Consider the following 24,214-nt stretch of genomic DNA (forward strand, 5'->3'; position numbering starts at 1 on the left):
GACACAGTGCACTGCTCTTCTCAGGCTGTCGGCAGTGACCCTGTACTTCTGCCACCTTCAGATGACCAGACACAGCAAAAGGACTGGGCTGGGTCAGCCCTTAATGTGTCAGGAGGTGTGTGGAGAACTGCAGGTCAGTGCAGTGATGGATCACGTGCAGAAGTTATTCCTGCTTGTGGCTGTTATCCAGCATTGTTTAAGTTCACTGCAGTAGGAGGGAATACACTCTCACTGACAAGGTGTATAGGAGAGACAGAGAAGTTGTGTACTCAAAAATAGAGGGGCTAGAAATGTATGTCAGCACTTTTGACAGAGATGTATGATGGATTCATAGCCCATCCAAGCCAGGAGTATCATCTAGACACAGATAACTAACTCACTGTTACCCAAAGTCACCCTGCGTTAGGCAGCAAGTGCTGTACAACCAAAGAGTCCAAAGACCAAATAACAATACTTTTCTCAACTCTGTTTTGGGAATGAAGTATGTAGGGATTGCTTCTGCATCAATATAAAACGTTCTTCTGACTTTTAACTGAAAACCTTAAAACTTTAGTATTTTGAACACAACAAAAATCACTGGACAGCAAAAACTTCCATTAAACAAAATTTTCAGAATAGTTACTGAATTCACAGTGTCTTATATTGTGCCTGATTAAGTTTTTCATGTGCTGTCTGTAGAACAATTTTACTTGGTGAAAGCAAAGAGCAAAGATGACATTTGGTCCTATTAACCGGTTATAATGCCAGTATTTAAGGTCATTTGTTGTAGTTCTCAGAAGAGCAATCAGGAAAATTATGTGAGAAGTCTGATCACTATAAAAAAGATTAGCAAGTTGAGTGATGCCTTAGGAGACTTCATCATTTTGAATGCAGCTCATGGGAAAAAAATCCAATAAAATTATCAGGTACTATATGCTAAAGTACTTAACTTCATATCCACCCATTAGCAAAACATGAGCCTCCCCACCTTAAATTTCAGGTTGGACTTTGTATGCCATACACAAGCCTTAGAGCAAGAGATGTTTTAAATAAATAATGCCTTGTTGTTTGTGTATACAGTGCTCCTTTGCTGAGATGTATGTACTTACTGGGCAGATCATAAAGCAAGAAAAAAAATAGCCCCTTAACAATAAACAGTACAAGGTAAAAAACTCACCTTATTTGTCCCCAAACTTGAAGGACCGTGTAACCACATACCTTTATGTCTAGAGGTTAGTCAAGGGCAGCAGGTGTGGGTGTGGGGGATATCCAGTGTTTCATAAGGCAAAATACCAGATTTAGATGTAACTTGAGAAGTTTATCCTGATTTTAAAAACTGTGTTACAGTGTACTTGAAGCAGTACCCACGTACTGTTTGCAACAGATATCAGTCAAAACACAAGACTCTGAATAGGACAAAGAAAAGAAACATGGAATTATTTTGAATAATAATTAGTTTGAATAATAACTTTTTTTAATACATTTTCTATCTACTATATTCCATACAAGGAACTCAAAGCATCTATTATTGATAATGATCTTGTCAACCCTTGGAGGGGGAAAAAAGGCAAAATTTCCTCTTTCACAGTGCTTTTGCGTAGAAGTCCACAAGACCTGGTTGTGCTTTGCTTCTGTTATACCATCAGGGACAGTGGTCATGGTGGGGATAGGATGGTTTGTTGCAGCAGCTTCTGTGGTCACACTCTGTCAAGTGTGAAATAGTTGGCATACCATGAGGGACACCTGTCACACAAGCCTTGGGACTTCTGCCTTTTGTAAGAAGCAGGTACTTAGATCAGAAAAGCTGCCATTATTTCACCCTCCCTACAAACACCCCATCTCCTCGAGGCAGTAGTTTTTTGGATATTATCAATGACTTACTTGTCCACATAAGGGTAATATTTGAAAAATCAAATGAAGGTAAGAGACTGAATGGGCACATTTGCTGTGATGCACCTGTGTTTTATTACAGCCTTCTGTTGTGGTCAGGAGAGTCAAAGCTCTGATAACAGCTGGGCAAGCTAATGACAGAGAACTGAAATCAGAGAACTAAAGCTCTTGCTCACTGTCTGCATTCAGAATACATGGGCTGAACCCAGACCAGTAGCTGAATCTGCAACTGCTTGCCTGGGCTCCCCTGGGGTGGTTGTTTTCAGTGACAGCAAATTTTCTATCTTGTTATTAAGAACAAATCTGCAACCCTGATATATGGTGTTTGTGTTACTTAAAAATATCAAAATTCTAAAAGGAGTAGGAGCCAAGTCTATGCTAAAGACAAAAAACAGGTGTCTCAAATGCTTTTGCTCCCAAGTTCTGTCTTGGACTTCACAAAAAAAGACTAATCAAAACTGCAGTGTTCCTTCTCATTTGCATTCTGACAAATGAGCATCTGTCAAAAGCAGTGGGCTGTTTGAGGAGGGGAAAAAGTGTTGGGCAATTTAAAGCCACATGAGCCCTGTGGGATATGCATAGAGAGGTGGGAGCCATTTTGTGGTAGAGCTCTCCTAGTGAAAGGGAATCTGTGGTATTGCCCTTTCCATTTCACAGAAACACAAGTCACAGAACAAAACATGACTGCCTTCTACTTGGGAAGCTCTTGTAAACCCCAAGGGAAGGTTGTGAATGTGTTTTGTGGGATGTGTAGTTCTCTTCCTGAGAATAATCAGTGCAGATGGAAAAGGAGCTTCCAAATAAATGCACTGCATGCATTTAACTCGTTTGCTGAAATCTAGGGCTGAAGAGAGAGTAGCTTTACTTTACAACTTACTGGTTTATGGAGCAAACGGGATACCAGGATATATATTCTTTTCCTACAGTCACTGAAATCGAAATAATTATTTAAAAAATACAACAGTGATCACTGGGACATGAGCAACTCTTTCAATCTGTGAGGATGCTTGTTTCAAGTCTGTCGTTACAGAGACATGTAAGAGGAACAAAGGAACAACTAATCTTGAAAAGACTCATCCAGCTCTCATCCTTGCTGGACCAAAGATCAGTTTGTGTGCACTAGCAGATCTGTGTCATAACAGCTCTCCTCGAGGTATTTATGTGCTGCTTGGAGGAGAGTAATCTCTCAGAATCACTAAGGCAGCAGTCCCAATTCTTGTCTGCTTTCCTGGGCAGTGTCACCTGTGGGTGTTTGTTTCTCATCCCACATTTACAGTTCCTCTGCTATTATTCTGTATCATTATATGCTGGGGACATGATTCTGCCTCTGCTCTACTCTGGTGAGACCCCCCCTGCAGTGCTGCATCCAGCTCTGGGTTCCCCAGCACAGGAAGGACATGGACCTGTTGGAGCAAGTCCAGAGGAGGCCACCAAGATGATCAGAGGGATGGAGCACTTCTCCTCTGAGGAAAGGCTGAGAGAATTGGGTTTGTTCAGTCTAGAAAAGAGATGGCTTAAGGGTTACCTTACTGCAGCCTTCCAGTACCTGAAGGGAGCCCACAAGAAAGACACAGAGAGACATTTGATTATGTAGTGACAGGACAAGAGGGAATGGATTCAAACTGAGAGTAGGTTTAGATAAGATAGTACAAAGAAATTCTTTGCGATGAGAGTAGTGAGACGCTGGAACAGGTTGCTCAGAGAAATTGTTGCTGCCCGGTTCTGGAAGTGTTCAAGATCAGGCTGTATGGGACTTTGAACAACCTGGTCCAGTGGAAGGTGTCCCTGCCCATAGTGCATGATCTCTGCGATCCCTTCCACCCCAACCCATTCTATGATTCTAATCTTTGCTTTTTGTTTGCATTGTTTGATATTAAGTAAATATAGGTTTAGATAAGATAGTACAAAGAAATTCTTTGCGATGAGAGTAGTGAGACGCTGGAACAGGTTGCTCAGAGAAATTGTTGCTGCCCGGTTCTGGAAGTGTTCAAGATCAGGCTGTATGGGACTTTGAACAACCTGGTCCAGTGGAAGGTGTCCCTGCCCATAGTGCATGATCTCTGCGATCCCTTCCACCCCAACCCATTCTATGATTCTAATCTTTGCTTTTTGTTTGCATTGTTTGATATTAAGTAAATTAAGGGATAATTGTCTGAGATGCTATTAAAAAATCCCCAACCAATTATGCTTATTTGAAGCTTTTTTGGCTGCTACATATTATTATAATTTTAATATTAAATAATTCCTTTTTGTTTCCCAGAATCTTGCTCTCTGATGTCCTGATTTTTATAGCTTGTGTGTTGCCACAATATTGTAATATGTTTTAAAAGTATCTATTTATAGAATGAGGTGGTATTTAAAAAAAAAAAAAAAAACAAAAAAACAAAAACCAACCAAAAATAACAAAACTACCAATGAACTACTATTTGTCAGTAGTCCTTCCTGTGTCAAGCAGAATGGGTGCCCTCTGCAGGTAACTATTTTCAGATGAGGATTTTAGATGTGTGCCTCCTATTACTTCTGAGTGTCAAGGTCTTTCCAGTACCAACCTGTACTATTCTGTGTGTTTTAAAATTGATACTGCAATCCTGGCTGAAAATTCCAGCAAACAAATGGCACTGAGTGCACCAAGCAGCTGGTTTGCACCTAAATATGATTTTTACCTCAAGTGTGGGTGTGAGGAGTGGTGTTGGGTTGGTGTTGGAGTAAATATTTTTCCTGCAATTTGACAGTGTTTTCATCATTAGGTTGGGGTTTTTTTTAATCTTGGTTTGTGGCAAGAAGGTAACTATAAGGTTGCAGTGTGCCTGACACCAGAGTGAAATGAACAGGCAAAAAGGCTGCTGTTTAAACACTGCTGAGAAGGCATCTTTCTCCCTTAGAGAGATCTTTGTGTATTCCACCTTTTTTCTTTTTCTCTGCAGTCAGTCGTGCCTATGCAGGTTACAGTGCTCAAGGGCTCTGGACTGTGTGAAGAGGGATCTGGGTGCCTCTCTGAGGCCAAGTGCAGTGAAACAGGGTTTGCTTAGTGACACTAGGACAGTGTGGGGGCACAGGAGGAAAGAAACAGGGATGCTGGTGAGGTCTGAGCTGCACTTATGTCACATTAGTAGTAGAAAAGCCCTGCAGCTGGGCAGCAGCAGGAGCACAGTGAGTCTGGGGAGCAGGAGAGCATGTGGGAGCAGCCAAAGCCATTGGCTACCTGCCTCTCCTGGAGGGAGGGACAACTTGCTGGCAGCAGCTGAACATTAAGGGCCTGAGAGCAACCCGACATCAACTGTCATCTGAATTTGCATGTTTGTTTTCTCTTTCCTATCTCCCATCACTGCAGCGACCATCTCTTAGCTGAACACAATGCTTCACCTCACTCCAAAATGCTTTTCTGGCACAGCCAGCCTGAACATTATCACCACCACCAGTATCCCGCCAGTAACAGCTACCTGCGGTAAGTGAAGAATGGGGGTGACTTTTAATCATCATAATAATTATAATGCTATAATACACAGGAATGCAGATTGTACGTGCAATCTTTGCTAATCCACAAGTTGAAGCCCTCAAATAGAGCTGCTGATTTGAAAGTAATTGGAGCAGTAGAGTCAATATGGTGGAGGCTTACTTTGCTGTAGCCCTACAATTTTCACAAGCCATGTCACTGTATGTGCATGCTGCTAATAGTGTTAGGAATATTCTACTGCTTAATATGATATTCACAGATGTGTTTGGTTGGTTGGGTTTTTCTAATTACACTTGCAGTCTGTAGATAAAACTCCGTTTATATGAAATAACAGAGACTTAGAAATAACTTGATGTCTCATATCTACTTTGATTATTTCCTGGAGCTCAATTGATCTGCGGGACCAGGGTTTGGGCTGCTTGTTGTATCAGTGCAGCTAAATGCTTTCCATTGAAATTCTCATGGAATATACAGCTTATTGCATCAGCATATTCCTGTGAGCTACGAACCTACTTAACCTCTGCATAATTGAAACATTATTTGTGTACAGTATTCAAATTTTCTTATAATTAAAAAAAATATTGTGCTTTGACAAGAGCTAGGCTCATAGATTACAGATAATCTTGATGTTAATTAAGTTTCAATTTATTATGTGGTTCACTCTTTGTATTAAACTTTAGCTTATTACTTTTTGGCTAAATACAATGTACATAAACATGACAGTGTTTAGTCATTTATCTTGACATGGCTCTTTCTACATTGGTAGCCTTAAAACTATTGCTGAATCACAGAATTACTAGTTCTCTTGCAGAATTGTTGAGTAGCATGTTTTTATTAGAAATATGTTAGGTTTTAGATTTTAAAACAAACAAGCCAGCCAAAAAGAAACTCAAAGAAACTGAGGCTGTATTTGGGTTCCAAAGTCTGAAACTAATGAAACTGCAGTGGAGTTTTATAAAATCAATCCATCTCAGTACAAAGGTGAGAGTGATTTGATATTTAGATTGGCTAACACAAATAGATAGCAAACACAGCGCTGTTTCTATTGACTCAAGCAATAAAGCAGAAATGAAGGACGGGTGCGAATTCCCTGACGCAACCTTGTTTACAAGTGACATGCATGGCTCCAGCACAAAAGGAAGAAAACCACAAGGGAAAGTGAGGGTGGGAAGTGTCCACTCACTCCTCCAGTCTTCCCTTCTTCAGCCTCTGTGCAGCCACGAGGAGGTTGGTCCCCTCACAGCTTTTTTCAGGGTTTGTTTTCACCATGTCCTTGCCTTTCCTTTCCTCGCCTTTGCTCCTTATATTTGCTTCTATTTTCCCACCCTTATCTAAAAAGCTGCCATTTGAGTCCCTCTGAAGTTGCTCTTCCCACACACTTTTGAGCAGCTGCCTTTAGGTTTGGATGGCAGCCTGCATCTGTGTTTTGGTATTGAAATGCAGCGCAGGGGGGACCCTTCCACCATCAATTATGGGCTGTGTACACGAGCTGATCTCTAATGAAACTGCCCCTCAAGGCCAAATACCTTGAGGAGAAAGAACATAAACAGTTCAGGCACGAGGCTTCAGTCTGGTCTGAATCACTGAGTTGCTTGGCTCTGTCCTCAGTCCACCTTTAGTGAAACAGCACACCTCAGTCCCACACCTGGACATCAGTAAGGCTGGTAGAGAAACAATCAACCTCAGGGGAGGATGCCAGCCAACAGCAGTGATAAGCAGAGGGAGAAAGGAATGTCCCAGGATCCCCACATCCCAGCAGAACTGGAATGCTTTTTTTTTTTTTTTTTTTTGCAAAAGCAAAATTGCATTGGCAAAATCAGACTTCCACTGCCTGCACTTTCTCTCTACCACATAATGTCTCCAGTTCCAGTCACTGGGTCTGCAGAAGTGGAATGGCAGGGCCACAGGCAGTGTTGTCTCTGACAGGTTAGACTTGTGGATCTGGCTTGCTCAGAAGCAGTTTGTGTGCATTGCTGATCCTCAGCTGCGGATCTGAGAATGGCACTGATCAAGGAACCTGCCCCAAAGAAACACATCACAAGCCTGGACTTTAAAAACAGCAAAAACCAAACAACGCACACCTATACAGGAAACTTGTTGCCAATGAGCCAGGGATACAGATAATGCTAAAGAAAATATACCTTCCCTTTAATATTCACGTTTTAACAGAAAAAGGGCATTTTGTGTCCTAAAACAGGCGAAGATAACGTCTGCAGAAATACTAGCAGTCACTTTGTTTATCACAGACAAGCTACACCCAACTTTTCAAGACTGAAATGCAAGAGGATGGCTTTCACTCTGTCCACTCAGGATACCCTCAGGAATGATTGGAATTTATGTCACAAGAAAACAATTCCCAGTATAAAAATCAGCAATTTATGGTCTCGTAACTGCTATGTAGCTATGTTGGCATAGCTCTAGTAAGCAGAGAAACCAGTTCTGCTATGCATAAATCGAACTGTATGTGGCCTCTCTGGTCTTATATCCTGTCTTATCTGTCAGAAGTAGAAAGTGTTTTAGTTTCTCACAAACCTCCTTTTGTAAAACTTACAAAAACAGGGTTTTGTGTTATTTCTGCTGCCTGGGTATTGTCGTCTTGTCAGGCTTAAAAGCGGAATTTTGCCTGTGGTAATTTCAGTTCTCACTCAAAGCTCTAACATGGTAGCTAGTGCCCATGTTAGTGGCTTGTCCATGAGCCCTTGCCTTCTTAATAAATTTCACTTTTTCTAAGCTTCCCCTTAGATGCAGATGAACTGCCCAGACAGGCAGAGAACTCTTACAGCAATTACAGCAGGAAAAACACCAGTACTTTTTTTTTTTTTTTGAGAAGATGGCAGTAATTTTAATTTACAAACTGCCTTTGAAGATCACAAATCATGGTCTGTGTACCTCTCTTTATCTTTGAGGATCCCATATGCACAGTTTGAACAACAGCTAGTATTTTGTTCACCTTTAATGAAGTTAGGGCCTTCCTGCCTTTATCTTTTGCAAAACTTGTGCAATTGTACTTAACGCATGTTACTATACAATCAAAATACATTTTACAGTCTTAATACTGTTCTGTAGTTTGTTCTCCAGACATAATACTTTAATGTTTCCTAAAATTATGTAAGTATTCTCTGAATTTTTAAATATGAAGAGATTTTTTTTCAGAATAGAGAGGGGCCTTCATCAGTATCTATCACTATCTGAAGAGAGGGTGTCAAGAGGACAGAGCCAGGTTCTTGGAACGTAATGGGCAGAAACTGATGCACGGCAAGTTCCACCTAAATATGAGAAAGAACTTCTTTACTGGGGGCGAGCGTGCACTGGAACAGATTGCTGACAGAGGCTGTGGAAGTCTCGCTCACTGGAAATATTCAGGAACCATCTGGATGCAATCCTGTGCCATGTGCTCCAGGCTGACCATGTCTGAGCAGGGAGCTTGGATCAGATGACCCAGCGTGGTCCCTTCCAACCTGACCCTGGTGTTCCTCGAGGATCCAGACCTGAGATCCAACTCAGAATATTCAGTGATTCTGTGGGGTTTGGCTGTTTTTCTGGGAAGGCTCCTCGGTGTTCTCTGGAAAAACCAACCATGCAATGGTTTGGGTTGGGAAGGGGCCTTAAAGCTCATGTCATTCCAGCCTCCCCAGCCATGGGAAGGGCCACCTTACACCGGCCCCGGCTGCTCAGGGCAGTCACGGCCCCGGAGGTCACTGGGAGGCGATGTGGGCCCGGGAGGGCAGGCAGCCGCCATTCCGAGCTCCGGGCCCCGGGCCCGCCGCCGCTCCCCGCTCCCGCCCCGCCGCTTCCGGGGCGCGCTCCCGCCATGCCGCGGGGCTGGGGAGGAGCGCAGGGATCGCTCGCGCCCGTCACGCTGACGTCACCTGGCGTGAGGAAGTGCCTCCTCATTGGCCGGGCTTCCCCCTCACCCCTCCGCGCCTGCCCCTGATTGGCCCTGCCGGCGGGGCCCAGCCAATCGGCGGCGCCGATCGCGTGCAGGCGCCGCCCCGGCAGGCGCTCGGGGGTGGAAGCCGCCGCCATGTTGTCGTGAGCGGCGGCGGCGGGCGCTGCGGGACGCGCCGAAGCGGCGGGCGCGAGCCCCCGGGGCGGCCGTGACCTCCGGCGGCGGCGGCTCGTCCCCGGCGGGCGCCCGCGGTGCTGCTGCTGCTGCTGCCGCCGCAGCCTCCCCCTGCGAATGATGCGGCGGGAGGCGCCGCTGGGCTGGGTCGGAGCTCGGGCGGCGGCAGAAGCGGCGGCGGCGGCGCTGGGCAGTGTCCGGTCGGAGGAGGAGGAGGCGGCGGCCGCCCGGTCCCCAGCGCCCCGCGGCGGCCGGGCGGGCGCAGGATGCTGAGAGCGACCCCGCGCCCTGGTCGCGCCGCGAGGAAAGGGCCCCGCCGGGGCTGAGCGCGGAGTCGCCCCTGTCCCCCCGCCCCGCACGTGCTTTTCCCCCCTCTCCCCCCGTCTCCTCCAGCCCCCTCGCCTGCCCGGCACCGCCTCCCCGGCGGCGCCGGTGCCGAGCGGCTCCGCCCCGTCCGGCTCCTCCCGCGGCGGGAGCGCGGCGGGGCTGGCGGAACATGGCGTGGGTGCTGAAGATGGATGAAGTGATCGAGTCCGGGCTGGTGCACGACTTCGACGCCAGCCTCTCGGGCATCGGGCAGGAGCTGGGAGCCGGTGCCTACAGCATGAGGTAACTCGCCCCGCAGCTCATCCCCGCCGCTGGGCGCCGCGTCCCCGCCGGCCTCGTCGGGCCGCGCAGCCCTGTCCGTGCCCCTGGGCAGGCTGAGGCTGCGCGGGAAGGAGCCGGAGAGTCTCCTTTTCCCCCCACTTTTTTTTTTTTTTTTTTTTTTTTTTTTTAATAATTTAATTCTGAAAGCTTTTCCCGAGGCGTGGGCACGTGTCGGAGGGGCTCCCGCCCTGCCCTCCTGTGCTGCTGGCAGGTGGCGGCTCGGGAAGGGCGGGCAGCTGCCTGCGCTGGGGTGCTGTTCCCTTTATATGAGAAATTCCTGCCCTAAAACTGGCATTTCGCTGTGCCTTCGGGGTGTAACCGGACCCCACGTTCCAAACTATGGTCATCTTACACTCGGTAAATGTAGTTCTTTCGTGATAAACAATAGGTGTTTCCTGCCGGGTTTAAAAATGTTCTTTCTCGCCCAGGTAAACGTTGTAGTTAATAGAGTGGTAGTATGGTTGCACTTTATTCCGTCTGTTTATTCTGTATTTCTGTGTAGCAATAGGGTTTTTTCTATGTAGTATGTCCTTAGTGATGGGGTTTTTTTCTTGCTATGTAGCTCTCTGTTCGTAGTCAACTTGGCGGTTTCCTTACCTTTTGCTTGTTTTCCAGGTTTTACAAAGTTAAAGTAGCATTTGGATGCGCCTTTTCGAAACTAAGTTAAAAGTGTACTTGTTTGAGTAAATTTTAGCTTGCTCATGGGCAGACTGTGCTGATTCCTGAGTGACGACTTAGTGTGAAAAAGAGAAACTGTTTTGGAGGCAACGACAGACATTTTAAGTCCAAGGTTTTCGACAGGGTTTGTTGGTGTTAAAGGATTGTGTCTGGAGAAGTAAAACGCTTGCGTTTGATAGTTTTGGTGGCCTAGCCTTTATAAAAGGCACGTTCTCTCTCAGGGGAAACTGAAGCTTGCAGGTGACCACAAGCTTCATCTATTGTGTATGCTTTGAGGCAGTACTTCCCAGGTAAAATGTTTGGCAGTACAGTGTCTTTGCTGAAAGTTACAGAAAAGGGCTTCTGCTGGATAGAAATGCGGACAGTTCTGATAGAATTTGGTGTTGTGAGTTTAGTGGGTTTATGGTGGGACATGTGTTTGATGGGGGTTTTGTTCTGTGTGGGGTTTAGGTTGTGTTTTGGTTGGTTGGTTGTTTTTTTGTTGTTTTGTTTTGGTTTTTTTTTAAATTAAAAATAACTTTGAGAACTTGCCAGTTCAGAGAAGAAAGTGATTCATTTCTCTAGAAGAGAATATTCCTGATTTTATACTCGGCTTTTCTGGATTTTATCCCACTTCTGTCCCGTTTCTGTCTTAGCAAACCATCAGACATTGATCCCATGAAGTGGTGTGCCAGTTTTTGTGGGCAGCTGTGCCTCGTTGTTGCCTGGATGGGTTCTAAGTGCAGACCTCAGTGGAAAATGCATGTGCTCATGTTCAAGAACTGCTCTTCTCTATCTTGATGAAGTTCTTTCTAGAACTCTTATGATTAAAAGTTCTGCATTTTGACTGTTAGGTTTTTTATGTTTTCCTGTGTTTTCATAACTTCATTTCTCATCCCACTAATGCGTTTACTTCAGTTTCTAGGAACTGTAAGAATTATCATCCTTATTGTTGTGGGATTGTTTTTTTCTGGTCAAATAATCCTGTTATGGTGACTGGCTTTTTGTTACATATACCTGTCTATTGGGACATTTTGAATTACCACAGAAGGAGTTGTAGCCATTAAAAGCAGCACTTAAAAAGTAATATTGTATAAGCTAAGCTGTATATTAGTCTTGAATCTTGTTACACACTTAGTCTGTGGAGTATCTTTGGGAAACATACAGCGTAGTGGTAGTATTTGTAGCTTACGTTATGGACCCTATAGTTAAAGGGGTCACCTAATTGCCATTAGTGTTTGTTGGGTTCAGAGTGATTCTCAGCACGTGTGTAAGTTATTCTATGTAGTGGTTAGATTTCTGCTTCAGAGAAATTATGGTCTGTCAAGTGATGTGAGAGGGGAAAACCTAGAGAAGTGGCAAAGCAGGAAAGATACTGCTCTGTCACTGTTCAGTGTGCCACTAGAAGTTAGTTACTTGTTGCTTTCTAACAAAAAAAAAGAAGAAAATTAAATATTGCCTAGAGGATAGTCCTCAGAGAACTCAAGGTATATGCTCCCTTGATTTTGTTAGGAAGATCTGCATGTAATTTCTTTAACTGTTGAGGTTGTATATAAAGGAGTTGATACTTCCTGGAGGTTATGATAAGTCAGTGCCCTTAGTCAGAATTTGTGGCATTACTCCTGTGTTTATTCTTCCTGAGAAAGTTGCACGTGTTCATTGATCATCAGTTCATTGTAGGACTTTTGTTAGAAGGCAGCTAAGTGGCTCCTAAATTTCCCTGCAGATTCACACAGTTTTGAATAGTTTTCAAAATTTCCTTATAAAGTCTCAAAACCCATTTTTTCTGGTTGCTGTTCTAGCACCTTCTCATGCAATAAGAAACTGCCTGTAATCGCAAAACTAAATTAAATTCAATTGATAGTAACAGTTGTCAGATGTGTCAAATAACACCTGTACCAAAACCCATATAAAAACATTGTACCCTTCAGTGATGCTGAGTTTTGAGTTAATTTAAGGGAGTTAATTTCCATTGATAATGGCACCCATCATGTTTTCTTATGAATCCCTCATAATATCTGTTGTAACACAAAAGTAGTTGTGTGTGTTTGAGGATCACTTATGGTTGCTATGAACTGCAAAAAAATGAATGCTATTTAAAGACAAGTTTCAAAGAACTGCCTGTCATCTTTCTAGCAGAATTCCATTTTTTAATCAAATTTATTATTTGATTATTAAATCACTATATATTGGGTTAATTGAGCATTAATAGACAGACAAGTACCTTAATGACTAAATTTTTATGTGTAATTTGAAAGCTTAGTATATGGGTTTATTTAAATTCTTGCAGTTCCAATGGTGTTTGTAGTGGTACAATGCAACCCTGTCATGGGGAACTTGAAAATTTTTCCAAAATAGCTGTTTTGGTACATATTTGTAGGTTAAAACCTGAAGTTTATCAAGCTAAATAAAAAAGAATGACTTCTGGTTCTGAAATGGAAAAGTCTCTACAAAAGACTATATGAAAATACATCCAGAAGAATGGGTTGTATTTGGAGAATCAAGTCAGTTTGACTCTGCTGCATCTCCCAAACACTCAAGTGTCTTTGGAGAACACAGCTGTCTGCTGGTTGATAAGAGGGAAAGCCTAATGCAGTCTTCAGCCTTGTCTCCTTACTGTGGTGTGGGGAGCCTTGGCTGGTGGGGGGACTTTGTGTGCCAACCTCTCAAGTACAGTTCAAGCTGAAGTAACTCCAAGATTGTTAGTCAGGAGCTGGGGGAACATTGTCTTACAACTTGGATCTCGCTTTTCATTAGAGCTGTTCTCTTCTCACAGCTTTTGGGTCCCTGACAGCCTTTTTGGCTTCTGGTAAACATGATTGGGTCATGACAGTTACTGCCTTAACTTCATAGTTGCTGTGCAGAACCAAAAAAGAGTTATCTCATTCAGACCCTGGTTTTAGCTGCTGTTACATTATGACAGGCAAATTGCTGTTTATGTTTCCCCTAATGTCTCCCACTCTTTTGAGACTCTACTGCTGGTTTTATTGGATTTTTGAAAGAGGAATGTTTACTGATGGTATCCTGATTTTTTTTCTTTTCTTCTTTTTTAGATGTACAAAGTGTTTTCTGCAGAATACATTATAAAGCTTCTGTTTTAGTGGTCTGTTCTATTTTTTTTATGCATTGCACTGTAGAAAAAATAATTTTCACTCACATATAGACTCTAAAATGAAATGTCAGGTACTGATTAGATTTGGAGCTGGATTCTTTGTGCAAGCACACAAATAAGTAAATACCTGTGAGGAAATAGGCATTTGAAGGAAAAGCGTATCCATAAACCTAAGCTTCCTTGTTTTATTAGCACAGAAAAAACATGTTGAAAGATAAAGCTCATGTTCTAGATCATTGACATTGGCTTGGGTTTGAGTTTTTTTGTTGTTGTTTTCTTCCAAGTTGAGTGTGTGAATACATTACAAAAAGTCAGGGGCCAGTTTAATTTTTAAGGGTAAGACTTCAAAGTGCAGAACTGTTCCCCTGTCACCGCTCATGTTGGATGGACATAGCAGATGGAGAGCAGGGCAGCACGTCTGCTTTCATGTGCACTTCAAGCATTCTCCTGCGTAGGAGCCATCTGTACTGGAGCCTGCTGCACATGAGAGTGGCTGCCTGACCTCCCTGTGTCAGAGGAATTGATTTGTTATGGTGAACATTCTTACTTATTTTCCTTAGTAGGAAGGACACAAGTTTTGTTGTTGGTATTTTCTTGTTTCTTTGACTTGTGGTTTCTTGTATTTTGTGCCGGACTCCCCTTAAATTGAAGCCATTCTCCGTCTGAGTTTCTGTGTGATGGTCTGTCGGATTCCCAGAAACAGCATTACATTTGCACTTGTTTCTTGTGTGTTGGATTTCTTGGACAGCTGCTGCAGAGAAGGTTGTTTCCCAGAAATTAATTCCATGGGTCTTTCTCCCCATCAAACTTGCTTTTGTGGACATAGGGAAAGTGTTAGGAAGTACCAGGTCTCCCATTGCCTTACATTTTCCTGTGGCTTGCTCATACCTCTGAACAGTTCAGAGCTTGGCCTTGGGATCATAACTCTTAATTCAAAGACTGCTTGAGAAAAAAATTTCTTAAAGGTATTTGTCCTCATAAAAAACATGCTTTAAAGTTTCAAAAGGCCTTGGGATTCTTTAGTACTCACACCCAAAAGTATACAATCCAGAAGATAGATAAGGCAGATGATTGATAGAACATCAGTTTGAATTTTGTTGACATAGTAAGTCCTGTTCTTGTAAGAACAGGAAGTTCTTCATTTGTTTTTTGACCCTATTATTATTATTAGGGAGGGGGATTTTTTTTGTATGTATGTGTTAGGTTTTTTTTTTTAAATGCTTTGGACAGTGTGTGGAAAGAGGGTTTCAGATTTTTAAGGAAGGTGATTTTGAAGGCTTACAAACACATTTCACAAGCATGGGGGGTATAAATTACATTTTTCTTGGTCTTTTTGTACTATGCTCATCTAGAGTACATGACACAGGACAGCTTCTCACATATGGTGCATCCCTCTGGATGTTCAAGTGGTAGTGTTCACCTTGCTTCCTCTTCTAAGCCTTCCTGCTTTTGTATGGTGATGTTGCATGTATGCACCTCTGTAGCATAAGTAGCTAAGACTTGTGTTGGAGAATAGGTTTGCTGCCTGCATTTGCGGTGTAATGAAGACTGTTTCTGTTGGGGTTTTTTCTGGGTAAGTTTTCCTCCTCCCTATAGGAAGAAAAGAATGCCTTTCATTTGAATGCTTTAGATAACACATGCTGAGGAACTGAGATAAGACTTTTCTTACTAGAGCTAATAGTTTCAAAAACTTGGTCTCAGAGTTCCTTCCATGAGGAGAGTAAACCCTGCTAGATGAACTTTCTCAAATGATGCCAGAAAATATAACAAAAGGTGCTACTTGTCTTTCCAAAGGTTACTACTCGCCCATGCAGCAGCTTGCTTGCAGTTCAAAAGTTCACTTATGAGACAAGTGAATGAGTCTTTACTTCACAAGATCAAAAGTTAATAATGGCAAAAAAGGAACAGAATCAGTCTCTTCAAGCTCTCTGTTGTCCTGTAGTCTGAAATAATTCCAACAGTAACTATTTTGGAACACTTGGCTATTCCTCCATCTGGGCTGCTCTGCCAGTGGGCGCTTCAGTTTAGTTAAGAGGTTCTTTGCTGTGTGAAATAACTTAAGCAAAGTTGGCACTACAGGTCCCTGTCTCTGTACTGGCCTAGCAAAAACAAGATTTCACCAGGTGAGTAGGAAAATGACTAAAGGATGTCTACATGAGTATATATAAGCATGGAGGCTGCCAGGGATTGACTGTGGGCAGATGATTTGTTTTGCAGGGACATTGGCTCATTGTAATGGGGGTCTGAGAGGAAAAAGGCTGGAACTGACAGGGCTAATCTGTTCTCTGTATTGTGTTTATGGGATGTCTTTGTGTGGTTTTTTTTTTTTTAATTGTTTGTTTCTTATTGTTGGGTGTTAAAATAGAATCAGTATAAGATTAGAGGTGGTAAAAAGACTGATTTAGCACCTCCATAGTTTCTGGTAATGTGATTGATGCAATAGCATATATTATATGCAGTTTATCATCTTTAGCTTAAGTAAAGAGCACTATTAAAAATACTAAGTTTCTGTTTCCCATTGTGAGAAAAGTCTTTGCATCTTTTCTTCACCTGTGCTGCAATGAATTTTATTTTGTAGAAAATGCTTGTCGCTCTGAAATGTAGCTAGTCCCTATTTAAACTGATCCTTCAGGTCTTAATTTGAAGTACTTTACTCATGCCTTATTGACTGTTTTAATTGCAGCTTTAATCTGTTTTTAGATGGGGAAACAGTGTATGTTGAAATGCAGAAAACACTAATATTTCATTCTTTGCAAGTGAATGAATCAAAATATTATTTAAATGATATTTATTTAAAGATGGTCTAGGAAGGAGTTTACATTGCATTGGCTTGTCTTTTCCTTTGGAATGTACTAGTATCCAGAAGAGTGTTACAGGAAAAACTTGCCTTGTGCTGTCTTCTGGAGTATTTTTTAGAATGGTGACATTTAAGAATGAACATTGTGCTCTCTTTACAGCTGAATTGTAGGGTTGTAGAGCTGGATGTCTTTATTTTTCCTTCTTCTTCTGCAGTGGCAGTTAGTCATTATGCTTTGTAAGTATTAGCAAAAGCTGGTTTAAAGCTGCCTAAATTGCTGTATTTGTAGGCTTCCAATGCCATGTCTCTTAGCTAATTCATTAACCACATCACGCTTTCTTAAGCCAGATAGCTACATTTTAAACTTCAAATTGTGAGTATAAAATGAAGGCTTTAAAGATATTTTTCATGAATACACAAAAGACTTCTCTTTTATCTTGTGTGTTATGTGAAGGCAAGTGCTGCAGAACTTAGTCGAGAATTGTTGTTTCTGCAACAGAGAATTACAGCTAATTTATTTGGTGAGATACTCCTCGTGCTTTGGTTGTTGCACTTTGACTCATGTGTGTATTTTAAACATTGCCATTGTTTCCGTGTTCTTGCCATTTTAAAGTTCCTCCTCATAATGACACTTGTGTTTTGGGTGCTGAAGTGTGTGGCGAGCATGGGTTCCTGGTGTAGCAGTCCTGTCTTGGGACCAGGCTTCCCTCTGCTTGTCACTGTCACGGCACTCCCTCTTGTGTTGGGCTGCTCGTGCTGCCCTCCTGATGACATCAGGGCTTGTAGCAGCTCCTTGTTTCTTCTGAGTCATCCTCAAGGAGCACCCACCTATATGGATTATATATATGGATTTTGCTGTCCTACTCACGGATCCTTGGCTCTGTATGAGAAAACTCTTTTAAGGGTGTCTACTTCTCTTAAGTGGTTATTTCACATATTCCTTTGTAACTTACTTAATTCTTCTCTGGGCTACGGTTTGAGGAGGTGGTGTCAGAAGTAGCTAGGACACGGTTCAGTAGGCTTGTAATGCTTTTTTGGACAGTGTACTGCCTTGTCCTGCTTACATCAGTCTTTGTAGCATCTCCTATGGTTTCTTCCTAGTGAAAGGGAACCTCTATGGGTGTCTTTTTTTGCTCTCTTTTTGGGGAGATATGGTACAGTCTCTCCAAGGTATAGACAAATTTCTTAGACTTTTTCATCCTTCATAAACATTTTCTTGTCAATAAAATGTCTTCCAAGTGGCCTGGGGAGTAATATCCCTAATGGAATGTGGCACTTGCTCTGAAAAAAAGTTGGGGTGCCCCACCTGCACTCTGCATATCTAAGACTTAAGCAGACCAAGTCTTACGTTCTAAGCCTATGTGATACGAAAATATTGACTGTCATTTCATTTTTTGAATTTATTATGATATACGTTCTTCAGATATGAGCTGGAATTCAAGAGCAATTAATAGAGTATTCTTTAAATAGAGCAGACTTGCAGACATTAGAAACAGTAAAAAAACCAGTTTTACTTCAAAAATTTTAGCGTACAACCTACAAAGTCGTGCAATACAGGCAATTATAACTGTTTTACAAAATATATTGAGAACATGTTTGTGATCAGTGCAAAAGATACAAACAAGCTACATGTTGGTTAAAAACTAAATGAACAGGTGAGATGGTGTGAGATATTAATTCACATTGGAAACATTTTTAAAGAAAGTTGCATGGATATGCAGATGATGTCATCATGAATGAAAATTCAGTGCAAGAAAAACTCCTAAAACTGTAATTTATGAAGTATTTTTGTATACAAGGAAGATTATTACCAATACAGATTATTGATTTCTGTAGAAAGCAGAAAATGTGTTTGCTGGTTGTAGTGAAGCTATCTCTCTTACCACAGCTTGTGGACAGCATGGATTGCTCTTTATTCTCTAGAAATGTAGCATTTCCAAAGTTTTTCTGGTGGTTATGCATCGTAGATAAGTGAAGTGAATCCTGGCATAAACTTTATATAGCTTATGTTTTGTAAATATGCTGCTGCTTAATCATTTTTGAGCTAATCAGTGTGTGAAAGCCTAAGAAAAGCTTGAGAATGCCAAGAGAATTAATAGCTTAGACATAATGGTACTGAATGAGGAGAGAGGTACTTTCACAGTGTAGGTAACTTACTTTGGGAAATAAATTGTTTCAAAGAAGAAAATGAAAGCCTTGCTTTCATTTGCATGTTTATTAGACAAGTTTGGCTGTGTTGACCTGTGAAAAGTTAAGAGAAAACTGAATTTTTTAAGTGGAGACAGATACAAAGATTAGATTTTCAAAGGATCGGCCCAGCTGTTTGTCTGCTTAAGTCCCATGGTATTGTTTATGTATCCTCGCCTAAAGTTCTGGTGGAAAATGTTTTTGGTACTGCTCATATAGATTTTACTAAGAAAATGAGTAACAAAATTCTGTATGTATTTCACTGTGGGGTTTTTTAAGTCACAAATAACTTTTTTTCTTTAACTTTAGTCAAAACAGGGCCAACAATCTTGAAGTTGTCTGTTTTTGTTTTCCTTTTCAGTGATGTTTTGGCGCTGCCTATTTTCAAACAAGAAGATTCCAGCCTTCCACAAGAAAATGAGACCAAACATCCACCTTTCCAGTATGTTATGTGTGCTGCAACATCTCCAGCAGTAAAATTATATGATGAAACTCTCACATACTTGAATCAAGGTTGGTATACATGTGTGAATGCAGTTTGTGGTGCAAGTCTGAAACTGGAGTGGTATTTCATGTTTTAATACACATGTCTATATCCAAAATAAATGCATGTCAGAAATGAGGTTGTGGACATTGAGGTTGTAAGGATGCCTTACTAGTAGTCCTTTTTGTCCAATTTGTGGGCTCACAGCTATAATATAGTGTTACTTTCCCTTTGGATTCTGGTGGGGGTGTGGTCTTTCTTCCTTTGTTGGTTTGGTTTTGGTTTTTTTTTCCTGTTGTGTGTTGCCCCTCTTCATCCCCCAATAAAATCAAGCCAACAGAGCTTTTAGGAGACAAATTTCAGGCAGTAATAGCTGAAAATGTGGGACTAATTTGGCATTTATGTTTAAATTTGATTGATAAGAACAAGTTAATTTGATATATGCATGAGGTACACACAGACAGCCCTCAAAAGTCATAATAAATGTTAAGATGTCAGTCCCTGAGGTGTTGGAACCACTGTAATAGCTCTCAAATTAGCCAGACATGTCTGTCCAGAACTGTGTTATGTTTAAACATGATCACAAGTGCAGTCACCTTTGGAGTTTGTATACATTTACCAGAAATTAACTAGATAAATACTTCATGTGAATCAGGCTGGGTTTTTTTTTCCTTTTTTCCTGGGTTTTAATTTGCATGAAAATTGTTGTTTTTTGTTTTTTTTTTTTCCTAGAGAGACCACTGACTGCTGGGTAGAATAATCTGAATGTAGTCATTGCCATAAGATAAAACCTTTCTCTGAGAAAGTTCACATTGAAAATTACATTGGTATCCTAAGTTTAGTCAGCTAGTATTCTGAACTCAAAATCATTTATCATTTGTTTTGGACCATATCAATGGCTTCATACCCTCCCACCTCTTCTTCCCCCTCCTCTGGCTCTAAAGCCCTAGGATCTCCAATCCTTTATCTAGTTCAGCTTTTTTTGTCTTGTGGATTTTGATTCTACATCTCAGTAGACTGTGATGGAATATTTAAAGTGATTAGATGTTCATCTGAAGCTTATTCTAGAAGTTCAGATCCTGGAGCGATGATGGTTGGTTGTTCAGGGGTTTACAGGGTTCTTACTGTGAAATCTGTTAAATGGGTCCGTTGGAAACATATTGGAGTTGTGGGACAGTGTTTTGGGTTGGCTGCTGCTCAGCTAGATATATATGGAACAGCAGAAGTGGTATGGAAGAGAATTTTTAAAAGGGAAGCATTCTTTAGGTTGGTTTACACAGTGCAGCAAAGCCTGGAGTTCTGTGAATGCAAGTAACTGCTTGGGAGAGATAGAATCCAACTTGGAAAGGGCAGTGAAGGTATCTTAGCCAGCTTGTGGCTGACCTGGTAAAGAGGGCTTTGGAGTAGGAACAGTGAGGAAGGGAGTGACTGACAGGAGCACTGTGGGGGAGTGAGTGCCATGGTTGATAAGCAAAGAGTGTGAAAGGGAACACAGCCATCAACAAAAGGAGGCTTAAACAGGGTCATCTCCAGTGTTTGGATATGAGCAAGTAAGTGCCTGTAGAGCATCATTCCAAGGAAACACCAAAGCCCTTTGTGGTGAATCAGCATGGTGAGGTTCCTCTGGAGTGGGCACATGTCAGTACTGCAAGCAGCATAGGAAGTAAGCATGAGGATTTTAGAGATCTCTGTGATCTTGCGATCATGGTGACATGTTGGGATGGCTTGCAAAGTGCCACCTTACAGTGTGAGGATATTAGCACTTAAGGAAAGGCAGAACAAGAGGATAAGGGAGGGGAGGTTAAGCATTATGTGGGAGAACAGCTGAAATATCTGGGGTTCTGCTTAGGGATGTGTAATGTTTCAATTGAGAGCTTATGGGTAAGGATTATAGATGGATTTTGTCATATGGATGACATTGTAATGGGGGTCTGCTGTAGGCCACCTGACCAAGATGAATAAGTAGATGAGATGTTTTTTGAAGAGCTGGAAGTAGCCTCACATTCACAGGCCATGGTCCTTGTAGGAGGACCTCAAGCACCCTGATGTCTCCTGCAGGGACAGCACATCAGGGTGTGACTGGAAAGTGCTGATTGACAGCTTCCTGATCCAAGTGGTAGAGGATGGCTCTGCTATACCTCATGGAACAGGGAAAGGCTCATTGGGGTTGCGAGTGTCAAGGTCAGTCAGGCTTGTTTGCCTTAAGATGGAGGACTTTATGATCTTGAGAGGAAGAAGCAAGGCAGGAGATCAAGATCACATCTTTGAACTTCAGGAGAGTAGGGTCCTAGGGGATAAAGCCCTGGAGGGGAGAGGGGCCCAAGATAGCTGGTTCAAGGATTAGCTCCTCCAAACTCAAGTGCAGCAAATCCTAATGAACATTAAGTGAGGCAAAAATGCAGGAGGCTTGCATGGGTAAGCAAGGGAACTCAAATACCAAAGATAGGCATACAGAATGTGGAAGTAGGGACAGGTAACCTGAGAGGAGTACAGAGACACTGTCCAAGCCTGTAGGAGTGCAGTCAGAAAAGCCAAAGCCCAGCTGGACCTGAATCTGGTGAAAAATGTAAAAAGCAAGATGGTCTTGTGTAAGTATGTAAATAGCAAGAGGAAAACAATTGAAGTGGACCCCTGCTGAACAGGACATTTGCCATGATGACACAGGCCACTGGAAAGGCTGAAGTACTGAATGCCTTCTTGGACTCAGTCCTTTCTGGTATCACTGGTCTTTAGGAATCCAAGGCCTTAGAGATGAAGGGAAAGTCTGAAGCAAGGAATATGTACCCTTGGTGAAAGAAGAGCAGGTCAGGGAATACTTAACCAAACTGAACATGCATAAATCCACAGGTCCTGATGGGATGCACTCATGAGTGCTGAGGGCAATGGCCTGTGTCACTGTGAGACCACCATTAGTAGTCTTTGAATGATCTTGGTGACTAGGAGAGGTGCGAAAGACTACATCAAAGCTAATGTTGCTCTGATCTTCAAAAAGGAGGACCCAGCAAACTACAGGCTTCCTGGGAAGGTGATGAAGCAGTGTTTCCTGGTAACCCATTTCCTGGTACATCATACTGCTGCAGTACTCCTTGCTTGAAGGGTTCCACTCCTGCAGAGGGAACCAAAACACAGTTCTGAGGATTGATAGTAAATGAAAAATCATAGAATTAAAGGACAGAATGGTTTGGGTTGGAAGAAACCATCAAGCTCATCTTATTCCAACCCCCTGCCATGGGCAGGGACACCTTCCACTACCCCAGGTTGCTTTATGTAGCCCAGGTACATAAAAGACAAGGTCATCAGGAGTAGGCAGCACAAATTTCCCGAGAGGGTATCATGCTTGACCAGCTTGATAAACTTCTGTGCTGAACTGGGTAGCTTGGTAGACAAGGAGAGGGTAGTAGGCATTGTTTACAAGTGATTTCCTTCAGTAAGGCTTTTGCTGGTTTCTCCCATGTGATCTTTACCAAGAAGCTTATGAAGTATGGTCTCAGTGAGCATCCTTTGAGATACTCAGAACCAGCCAGGCTTAGTGCTGGGCAATTGGCTGTAGGTGGCCTTGCCTTGAGCAGGGCAATTGCTGAAGGTGACCTCCAGAAGTCCCTTCCAAACTTGAACATTCTGGGATTTTTGTGAATGAAGCTGCCACAAGTTCAATGTGAATTTAGTTCACACTGGATTCACTTACTGTCCATAGCCTGTGTCACCTTGTTCTTCTGGCTGTTCTCTAGGAAAGAACAGAGAAAGTAGTGTATATAGATGTATATAGCGATGTATATAGGTGTATATAGGGATGGGTATATAGTGGATAGGGATGACAAAAATCAGTGCTGTAGTGCTTTTTACACTTTCAGAGTGGCTGTGTCCAAAACTCCAAAATGTATTTATTCCTTTGTCTTGAAAATTTCCAGAGCTGTTTTTACATTTTCAAGTCTCGTATTCTTTGATTTTTACCTTTACCAATTCTACTGTCTTAATACTATTTTGTACCTATGAAAGGCTAGCCATACTTCTTGAAGAAACAATCAGAATTTTTTTCTTCATCCACCTCCCTACCCCCCCCAAAAAATGTTGAGAGAGCACAGAGAAATATTTGAGAAAGTTTATTAATATTGCCAGATCCAAGAAATGCTGACTTCAAATGTAGTTGAACTTAAGTGTTATAGCTGTTTGAGTAGACTAACACTGGTAACTGAACAAATCACTCTAACAGGAAAAGTTTCCTCCTGTTAAATATAGGAGGAGGAATTATATATTATTTACTCAGCTGCACTAGGTGAACATATATTTCATATGGATTTATGTTATCAAGGACTATATCAATGTTCACATGCTGCTTGGGTAAGGAAAGCCTGTACATGTGTAGAGTATATACATAAGTATGCTTATTGTGTTTGAGGAAAAAATAAAAACCCTGAAACGGTCTGTAGTTGGAAGTAACATCAGTCTGTGAAAAGTGAAAGGAGATGAAGAAGTTATCTGCTCATTCACAGGGTTATTGCCTTGTAGGGCATGTCAGAATGTCTTAAATGTGTTATATGTGGGACTGTAAAGGTAGCCTGAAGGGCAGTGTAGGTGATGATTTTACTGCATTTCATCTTAGTGAAGATGTTGAAATTTATTTTGTCCCATATTTTAGATAGGGAAATATGATTATGCAAATGAATATGTGCTGCTCACTCTGGAAGGAAAAAAAATCTTTGTAATTAAATAAATTGCTACAAGCTTTGCTTTTGAAGCACAACAGTTTATCATATTCACTGGAAAGATAGGTTTGCTTATGCTGTTGATATAAACAGTTACTGTCTCTTTTAAAGGTCTATTTCTGAAATCATACAGAGCATAAAATCATACAAAGACAGCAGGTATATGGACAAAATTAAACATGGGAGAATAGTACTTACGTTTTGGAAAAAGTACGAGAACTCTACAGGAGTTTGTTTTGG

At 41.9% G+C, this 24,214-nt stretch overlaps 1 protein-coding gene across 3 annotated transcripts in view; it reads left to right on the forward strand.

Annotated features, from left to right (window-relative positions):
- Window positions 1-9,335: 9,335 nt before the first annotated feature.
- The window catches only part of UBP1 (upstream binding protein 1), a 35,348-nt gene continuing 20,469 nt past the window's right edge, over window positions 9,336-24,214 (forward strand). For all 3 annotated transcript variants that reach the window (XM_041466349.1, XM_041466351.1, XM_041466352.1), the window contains exons 1-2: window positions 9,336-9,995; window positions 19,149-19,300. In XM_041466349.1, coding sequence (XP_041322283.1) covers window positions 9,883-9,995; window positions 19,149-19,300 — 265 coding nt within the window. In that variant the 5' untranslated portion in view covers window positions 9,336-9,882. The remainder of the gene's footprint in view (window positions 9,996-19,148; window positions 19,301-24,214) is intronic.

Source organism: Pyrgilauda ruficollis, unplaced genomic scaffold, assembly GCF_017590135.1.
Source record: "Pyrgilauda ruficollis isolate IOZ18807 unplaced genomic scaffold, ASM1759013v1 scaffold2, whole genome shotgun sequence".
NCBI classification, from domain to species: domain Eukaryota; kingdom Metazoa; phylum Chordata; class Aves; order Passeriformes; family Passeridae; genus Pyrgilauda; species Pyrgilauda ruficollis.